The sequence below is a fragment of the Denticeps clupeoides genome, chromosome 1, assembly GCF_900700375.1.
Source record: "Denticeps clupeoides chromosome 1, fDenClu1.1, whole genome shotgun sequence".
In the NCBI taxonomy this organism is placed as follows: domain Eukaryota; kingdom Metazoa; phylum Chordata; class Actinopteri; order Clupeiformes; family Denticipitidae; genus Denticeps; species Denticeps clupeoides.
Window position 1 is genome coordinate 3963675 of NC_041707.1, and position 9313 is coordinate 3972987.

Genomic DNA, 9313 nt, shown 5'->3' on the forward strand with positions numbered 1-9313 from the left:
TTACCAATTGTCGTGCTGTTATTTAGGATTGGAATATAATTTAAATCTGGCTGAAGGTGACAGCCTTTCTGGTTCGGCTCGAATCAATTACTGGGCTGAAATGATAATTTCTGAAATGACTATTCCCACCCCTTAAATCTACCAGACTAATTGCAAGCTTTTTTAACATAATTTCCTCTTTTTTTATTATTATTATTTTAGCGTGTCGTAGTGGGACGTATATTGAAAACGTGTTTCTTTTTCAAGATAACGAGCATTTTGCAGCAAGACCGTCTCAGCGAAGGTAATTACGTCACATCCGCCCTTCAAGTGCGCCCTAGGTAGGAGCTTGCCCACGAATTGAGACGCGTCCGTAAATCCTTTAATATCCGCGCCCGGTAACTCGGTACTTGTGTGCAGTTTGTTTTTATAAAAATAATCTTATTAAAAGATTTTTAAATTAAAAAAAAAAATTCGCGGCTTTTATAACTGTATCGCATTCATCGCTGCGTGTGAGCGTCCCGGGCGAGACGCCGTGCGCAGGCGGGGCCGCTCCCGCGGTTCTCCTGTTGCGTCGGCCGTCCGGAGGTCATCGCGGAGCGGCAGAACCGGAAAAGCCGCCCCGCTCCCGCCGGAGAGGCGCCCGGCCGGCGAGTTCGTGTGGCGTGACGTTCTGATGGAGAACAGCTACGTTTCAGTAAAAATGTCCGGTTCCTGCGCGCAGCTGATGTGCTGAGGAGGAAGGGAGAAGCGTCCCGGTTTATGTCGGTGCAACAGGGCAACTGTCGCGGAGAAAGAAGCCCGAAAGAATCCCGGAGAAGTGAAGGACAGTGGCTCGGAGTTGGGGGAAGGGAAGGTATTTATTTCTGTTATTGTGTGTCTTGAAATCTGTATATTTTGTATTAATGTACAGTCCAGGCCAAAAGTTTGACACCTTCTCATTCAACCTGTTTTCTTTATTTTCATGGCCATTTACGTTGGTAGATTCTCACTGAAGGCATCAAAACTATGAACATACACGTGTGGGGTTATGTACTAGAGGTTGAGGTTGAAGTTTATTACATTATTTATATTATTATTATTATATGTACAAAGTACAGTGTACAGAGCACAATGAAATTCTTACTTGAATTCTTACCCCTCCCAGGTAGACAGAACATAGAACATGATACATAGAAGACATAGATGACAAAGTGCAGAAGCAATAAATAAATCACAGGAGGATATATCTAAGTTGCATAAGAAAGTGATTGTGCATAATTTAAGTGACAGTGCAGCGCATACTATGTGTTGTATAGCCTGATGGCACTGGGGTAGAAACTGTTTCTAAATCGTGATGTGCGTGTGTGAATTGTCCTGAGTCTCTTGCCTGATGGCAGGAAAGTAAAAAGTGACAGTGCAGGGTGGCTGGGGTCCTTCAGGATGCTCTTCGTTTTCCTGAGACAGCACGTGGTGTACATGTCCGTTATTGCTGGGAGTGGTGGGCCTGTGATCCCCACCCTCTGCAGAGCTTTCTTGTCCTGAGCAGTACAACTGCCGTACCAGGACGCAATACTGCCCGTGAGGATGGACTCCACAGCGCCCCTGTAGAAGCTGGAGAGGACAGAGGTGGATACACCAGCCTTCTTTAGGCGTTTGAGGAAGTGGAGTGGTTGGTGGGCTTTTTTGGTACTTAACAAAAAGTGGAGACCTGGCCTCCACAGTCATCGGACCTGAACCCAATCCAGATGGTTTGGGGTGAGCTGGACCAACAAGTGCTAAACACCTCTGGGAACTCCTTCAAGACTGTTGGAGAACCATTTCAGGTGACGACCTCTTGAAGCTCATCGAGAGAATGCCAAGAGTGTGCAAAGCAGTAATCAGAGCCAAGAAACTAGAACATAAAACATGTTTTCAGTTATTTCACCTCTTTTTGTTAAGTACATAACTCCACATGTGTTCATTCATAGTTTTGATGCCTTCAGTGAGAATCTACCAACGTAAATGGTCATGACAATAAAGAAAACGCATTGAATGAGGAGGTGTGTCCAAACTTTTAGCCTTTACTGTACAGGTTAATACTGTGCAATAGTCTTAGGCACCAATACAAAGCAGTAAAAACGAAACCCATTTATATCAGCTGCAGGCATTGATCGAATTTCATTGTGTTTGTTGCTGAATTTCATGAAACAATGTAGAGAAATTAGACTCTGAGAAGCAACACAATATTGTTCTCCATCTGTAGACTTTTGCTTTTGCATTCATTATTTAGTCTAGAGTGTAGAACCATGTCTACACATCAACATTATCACCACTTTCAAAAATTTGAATTATAAGACTTTCTAACTTTGTATATCAAGACAGACATGGCCTGTGAATATTCTGAGTAAATCTGATGTCGTCGTATTGAACGTTCGAGCTCCTGCACGCCGTTCCACTCCCCATCTTGGTTAGGTGTTAAACTAGTTTTGCTGCGAATGGAACGTAATGTAACGTTCCACTACAGGCCAATGGCGTTGGATCGGATGCCTGGCGGACCCGAGGAACTCTCCGCCCGTCGTCGGGACGCGATAACCGCTCACGCGGACGGTGACTTTGGTGACTGGAGCGATTTCAGCGGGAAGCTGGGATGGGAGGGCGATGGAGACGCTCCTGATCTCCCAGCAGAGGTGTCCGTCGGTGCTAAGCTGCTTTCTTTAGCCTGTTCGCTGTTATATTTAAGCTGTTCTCAATAAAAGAAAAAAAAATGTCCTCTATTCCACGAAGAGCCGTGACGAGAGGAGCCATGGGACGCTTTTCCAGGAATGCTTCCGAGCTCAGGACGTAGCGGAAGACCGCGACGGAGCAGCCACGCTGTCGGAGATCCTGGAAAATCGTGCGGCAGCCACACCGCTTCCGCCCGCCGTCAGCAGGTGCACGGAGCTTCAAAGCTGCTTTTCTGTTCAGTCTGAAGAACATCATATGTTCGGAAATCGATTAATCTGGCAAAATCGAGCTCATTTGAAGTCAGAAGTGTGTTCTGGGGCTTTGTTAAAAGCAAGTTCTTTTTATCGTGTGTGTTCTTCTAATCAGTAGTTTCCAGTAGCATTTACCAGACGTCCTTATCCAGAGTTACAGGGACAGTCCACCCCCGGAGACACTCAGGGTTAAGTGTCTTGCTCAGGGACACGATGGTAGTAAGTGGGATTTGAACCTGGGTCTTCTGGTTCATAGGCGAGTGTGTTACCCGCTAGGCTACCACGACCTTGTTGTAATCAGGCCAGTCGGATTACTTGTGTAGGTCCGAACGAATGTATGACGTACAGAAACGTAGCCCCGCCCCTGTGGGTCCTGACGTCTTTGCCTCTTTTGCAGCGGAGCTGCTGAACTGTGGTGCCATCTGCTTTCTGCACCGCACACGCCGAGACTGTCGGGGCCGAAGCCGAACCCGCACTCCCACACGCGGCTGCTCCGGACGCTCCCGCTGGACGAGGCGGCCACCTCGGAGGTAGCAGGAAGAGACTCCGCCCTTTTTTCTCTCGCGCTGTGATTCCCCAAGCGTGACACCCTAATATTTCCTCCTAGGGCGTGACCCTCCCTGAGATGGACCTCGAAGAAAACGAGGATGCGCCACCTGCACTAATACAGACAAAGGTACAGGACACACACACACACACACACAGACTTTTTGTTGCTCTCTAAGCTCTTAATGGAGTTGCCTCGAGCCCTGACCCCGCTGTCGCGCGCCCCCCCCCCGCAGCTGCTGGCGCCGCCCCGCTGCCGAGACGCCCCGCCGTTCCTGTACCAGGTGTCGCTGCAGTGGCTGAGGCAGAGTGGCATCCACCGAAACCTCCTGCGCTGAAGCCCCGCCCAGGCGCCACTCAGAGGTCAAAGGCGCGGCACGTGGGGCCACTCGACCGCACTACTTGAAGCAATGTGAAACAAGCAAGCATGAGCAATGCACCTTTTAAACGTGACTATTTCATAAAAATCGTTACTTTTATCAAACTTTGATCAACAGAAGTGCCTCATTGTTTTTAAATTAAGTTTTTTTCTTCTTTTCTGATGCCAATATTATTATGTTTGAAGAAGCATTGAATGATATGAAGAGACGTTTAGTAAAATGTAGATCCAGCAACTTTGGATAAAAGTAAATGTCATTTTTGATTGATTGATTGATCGATCGATTCATCTACCCTGTAGCAGCTCAGATGTATCACATGCAGGTACATATTAGAGAACAGCATTTTCATGTTTTCATTTTAATCAAGTTCATAAATGTACAAAATGACAGAGTTTGTTATAAATAGTCAAAAGTTTTCTATAAAGGTTATATGAATTTTATCTTAATTATGGGGTTGAAAGCACAGAACACTGGAAAATATGCTGGACTGAGAAATGCTGCTCTAAATAAAATTATTATGCTTATTTATGCACAGTTTTTTGGCAGAATTATTTCTGACAATGACTAGACAGGTTGTAAAGTGAATCACAATAAAAAAACACAATCATGGCCTTAATACATAAATAAATACAGATTCTATATTATATTCATATTTCATAAACTGTCCCCATGTGCCTAGAAAGCAACAATAATATATAAATATGAAACAATCCTCTCACTGTGGAGCTTTGTAGTGCCTTATTGATTAATTATGATTGTCTCCAAAGCCCTGTAAACAGGCGCAGCGGACTGTTACCGGGGATGTAAGGCTGTTCTAGAGAGCAGGAAAACCCCCGAGAACCTGAACCTGAAGTCACACAAGCCCACGATGTTCACGCCGAAACGTTCGTCGATTGGCTACAGCCTGTTTCCAAAAGGAATGGGTGGGAGTCCGCCATTGCCACTTTTGCGTAATTGTTTTCTTGCGATTGTGTCCTCTGCGTTGTTGTAGAAGCCGCATGCTGCTCCGTGGAAAAGAACCAACCTTTTCCCTAGTTCACAGTTGCATTGCTTGGATTTTTTTTAAATATTAATTCTGTCTGCATGCGCCGCGCCTCCAGTGTTCTGTGGGTGTTTGGTACGGCAGTGGTGCTGGTGAACATGCGCCCTGTGCTGAGAACACAGTCCAGAAAGTGCTCTGTGTGAGTTCAAAAGTGGGGTTTTTAATTAGAAATGAAATAAGAAGGCACTTGACATAAGGCCACTCTTGTTGCGCCTGAGGCCGAGGAAGGTCAGTGTTCTAGTTCCTCGTGTTAAAGGAAAAGGGTTAAAGGTCCCCTATTATGAATTTTTTTTGCTTCTATGCTATGGGTTTTAGTGTTCCCCTAATACTATATCTGATGTCTCTAACACTGTATCAGCGCATCTCTTATTTTCAGAATTACTGCCACTTTGATCCAGTCCCAGGATGCACCGCTCTGTAGGTTTAAATGCTAATGAGGAGGAGAGAGGCAGGACGAGGAGGCGTTCGGGGAGCAGGCGCCCGGGGAGCAGTGTGTAGGGACGGTGCTTTGCTCAGTGACACCTCAGTGGCACCTTGACAGATCAGGATTTGAACCGGCAACCTTCTGATTACGGGGCCATTTCCTTAACCGCTAGGCCACCACTGCCCCCCGGAAAAAGGCAGTCGTGTCTGCCTTTTTCCAGAAAAAATAAAATGAACCCGCTGGTTCTTCAGAGTCTCGCGTGACGATACTTTAAAAAAAAAAACAACATTTGTGTTTATTTTTACATCCAATCACCGAGCAACTGCAATGCTTCACACGTTTGAAAGCCATGACAGTCGGTGGAGATCATGTTTTAGGGGAGGGTCGGGAAATTCTCTGGGTGGAAAAAGCATGAGAAACGGGAGGTAACCTTTCCCCTTATGACGTCATAAGAGGACAAATTCCATATCTGACCGTCTGAGCTGCCACTCTCTGAACGGCGAAGCAGAATAACCAAAGCTCTCTTTACACCTATCGACATTTCTAGCCACTACAGACCTATAGACAGGCTCGGGGAACTCGTATTTTCATAAGTGTTTACCCAAAACTGGCTTCTCCACTATCTGATGTCCCTGTGTTGCTCCTCACGCTGGAATAACACCAGTAACATTACTCCGGTTGTGTTTAGGGCACTTCCAATGTGAGCAGCAACACCGGGATGTCCAACCACACAATGGGTTGGAGTTCAGATCGTCTTCTGGTCCCTCAGGAGTCCACCAGGATCTCTATGAGGTTGTCCAGCTCAGTGGCATCAGGAAAGCTGCACAGCTGCAGGGCACTTGTTGGAGGGTAGGACACCAGCTGCTTCAGTCCCTCGTTGCAGTCACTGTGGAAAGCTGCCTGAATGGATGAGATGTCCGTGGAGTCGTACATCGACGTGTCAATGTCCTCGAAAATGTCATCCAGGGCCAGGTCGGACAGGTACCGTTGGGAGTTGTCAGACTCTGAGGACTCTGTGTCTTCTGAGGAGCAGGAAGACGGGGGCAAAGTGAAGGACAAGGGGATGAGCGACACGGTCAGCTCACCCTCCTGTGAACACCTGAGACAGGCGTCTGGGTCCTGGACGGCATTTGACACTCTGGCGATCTGAAGGGCTTGTTGGAGGTCGGCCTCTTCCTGCCGCATCTCCTCCTGGATCTGCCTCATTGTGTTGGCCAGGAGGACGGAGCGGCGGAGGCTGGGCTCGGTCCGTATCTGGCAACCCTGGCCGCTCTGCAGCTTGGCCAGACCCAGGCTGAGCACCAGTTGCCGCTGCTGCAGGTAGGCCAGGTATGACGCGCCCGCGGCACCTTCAGCGTCCGCGCCACCGATGCCCAGCGCTCCCTCCAGGTACGCCCACTTTCGCTTCACTCCGCGACCCAACATGGATCTGAAACGGAGGACATCAACTAACTAACTAACCATTTACATTTATATTTGACATTTATTAGACACCCTTATCCAGAGCGTCTTACAATCAGTAGTTACAGGGACAGTCCCCCCCTGGAGACACTCAGGGTTAAGTGTCTTGCTCAGGGACACAATGGTAGTGAGTGGGATTTGAACCTGGGTCTTCTGGTTCACAGGCGAGTGTGTTACCCACTAGGCTACTACCGCCCAGGCTACTAACCAACTCGCATTTCCTCAAAACCTTGACTTGGTCACATGTTTGTCCCACTCAGTGACTTAATAGCCTGGTACATCAACCGAAGCAAAATAAACACTAGAACGAAGAGGCGGGATAGGTGTTGGAGCTGGTGTGGCTGTTACGTAAAACAGTCCAGCTTGTCTGAGGGAGAAGCAGCTGCCGCCAACTCATGTACGTCTGTGAACTTATACACGCGCGTTGGGTTTTTTCATTTCTGCAGCAGATAAATTGATTTTCAAAAATGCGAAATAAAACAGGCGCTTTTCTGCTCGTGCTTGAGACTGTATGCAACGTTTCAGAGTAAACCCCCAAACCCTTAGCCTATTACCTACGGCTTTCAGAAGTGTGAAAGTGCCTGATGTACTTGGATTTACACATGTAGTTTGACCCCTACTTTGTGAAAGTAGAGATTTCTAGGTTTTTGTTTAATGTTAACTTTAGTGGACAGAGTTCATGCCGGTGACGGGGGGCCTGCACATTAACTAATGTGCTAGTTAACCGGTCATCCAGTCTTATTTACCATCATATACAGTCATGGCCAAAAGTTTTGAGAATGACACGAATGCTGATTTTCACAAAGTTTGCTCCTTCAGTGTTTTTAGATCTTTTATTGTCTACCAACTGATCTTTTGTCAGCCGGTAGATGGGAGGAAGTTGTAGAAAGTCAACCATCACTGCAGTCGGGGCTTCATGGCAGAGTGGCCAGACGAAAGCCTGCATAGTTTGCTAAAAAAAACCTCAAGGACACCATGGGTGAGAAATAAAATTCTCTGATCCGATGAGACCAAGATAGAACTTTTTGACCTTAATCAAGTGTCCAATACAGTCCCAACAGTAAAGCATGGTGGTGGCAGCATCATGCTGTGGGGGTGTTTTGCAGCTGCAGGGACAGGACGACTGGTTGCAATCGAGGGAAATGAAAGCGGCCAAGTACAGGGATATACTGGACGAAAACCTTCTTCAGAGTGCTCAGGACCTCTGACAAGACAATGACCCAAGGAACATAGCTAAAATAATGGAGTGGCTTCACAAAAACTGTGCTTGAATGGCCCAGCCAGACTCCTGTCTTAAACCCAATTGAGCATCTCTGGAGAGACCTAAAAAATGCAGGTGAGAAAAACTTGTTGCATCTTTGCCAAATAGACTCATCCGGGCCCAATGCATCAGATTAGGTCAAAAAGGGCGCTTCTACTAAATACTGAGCAAATGGTCTGAATACTTAGGACAATGTGATTCTTCAGTTTTATTAATAAATCTGCAAAAATGTCCACAATTCTCAGTTTTTCTGGCAATATGGGGTGCTGTGTGTACATTAATGACGGAAAAAAATAATTACATAAAGTAACATAATGAAAAATTTAAGGGTCTTAATACTTTCCGTACCTACTGTATGCAAATTGCTATAATAAAAAAACGGCAGCAGACGAGCAAAACCAACATTTGTTCTCAAAACTCTTGACCACGACTGTACATGCAGGAGTGTTAGTAGCTCGTCTACGAGCCAGAGGACCACAGGTTCGAACCCCACTCACAAGAAAAAAAAATGTGTAAGTGTTAAAAAATGATCTAAGTGTTAAAGCAGCAGCTGCGCCTACCTTCCGCGTCCAGGACCGGCCGGAGTTTGAAAGCGCTCCCCTCCCCGCGGAGATGCATGCTTGTCGACGTCGCTGAAGACGCGCTCCTTCTCCAAACGACACACGGGCGCGGACCGACGTAGCGCGTCAAAGCCGTGATTTGTTTTGGCCGTGTGGAGGGCGGGGCGAGGGGCGGTCCCGAAGCAGCGGAAGGGCGGGCCTTCTGTCACGTGACCCGAGGATCCGGCGCCCATTGGCCCGCCCTGTGCCCGGCGCGACCGCCCCCCAGCCAGAGGAGGCGTGGGGGCAGAGCCGCGTCGCCGAGATCACGGGGCGCTGAATGTGTGAACACGAGGGCTTCGCCGAGTGGAAGGCTGGGAGAAAACGGCGAGAGCTTCTTAAGGTTCAAAACACACTTTACGGGGAAAAAATGCTTTTTCCAATAGGAGACGACCCCGCCTGGAGTGCTCTACACAGCTCCCAGTTCCCCGGCTCCAGAGTTTAATGTCGGATGCAGTGTGTTGTTGGGTTGATGCCACCTGACCCCCGTGCCTGAAGAAATTCGTAGATTTACGTGCCTTGCCAGAGAGTTCGACGTCGGCGTATGCGACCTGACCGTCACGTGTCATGGCGGAAGAGATTTTATTATTTTTTTTGCTGATGTCGAAAATACAACCAGTAGTTAGTAAAACCAGTGTGTTTTACTCCATAGCAAGACACCGAAGGATATAACTAGATGGTACGG

The 9313-nt window shown here is 47.5% G+C and overlaps 2 protein-coding genes across 3 annotated transcripts; one reads left to right on the top strand and one right to left on the bottom strand.

Annotated features, from left to right (window-relative positions):
* Window positions 1-321: 321 nt before the first annotated feature.
* On the top strand, window positions 322-4371 carry LOC114801851 (uncharacterized). 2 transcript variants are annotated; one of them, XM_029001492.1, is made up of 6 exons: window positions 322-835; window positions 2465-2627; window positions 2725-2870; window positions 3313-3445; window positions 3523-3591; window positions 3698-4371. In XM_029001492.1, the coding sequence occupies exons 2-6, from the start codon at window positions 2469-2471 to the stop codon at window positions 3797-3799; spliced, it is 609 nt and encodes a 202-aa protein (XP_028857325.1). In that variant the 5' UTR covers window positions 322-835; window positions 2465-2468; the 3' UTR covers window positions 3800-4371. The 2 variants fall into 2 exon arrangements, with proteins under 2 accessions (XP_028857325.1, XP_028856508.1); XM_029000675.1 differs by lacking the exon at window positions 322-835 and having other exon boundaries at window positions 1942-2627.
* A 1409-nt stretch (window positions 4372-5780) lies between these two features.
* LOC114801130 (cell division cycle-associated protein 4-like) lies at window positions 5781-8909 on the bottom strand. The gene is made up of 2 exons (XM_028999527.1): window positions 8590-8909; window positions 5781-6736 (listed from the first exon to the last, which is right to left on the bottom strand). The coding sequence occupies exons 1-2, from the start codon at window positions 8820-8822 to the stop codon at window positions 6073-6075; spliced, it is 897 nt and encodes a 298-aa protein (XP_028855360.1). The 5' UTR covers window positions 8823-8909; the 3' UTR covers window positions 5781-6072.
* Window positions 8910-9313: the final 404 nt, after the last annotated feature.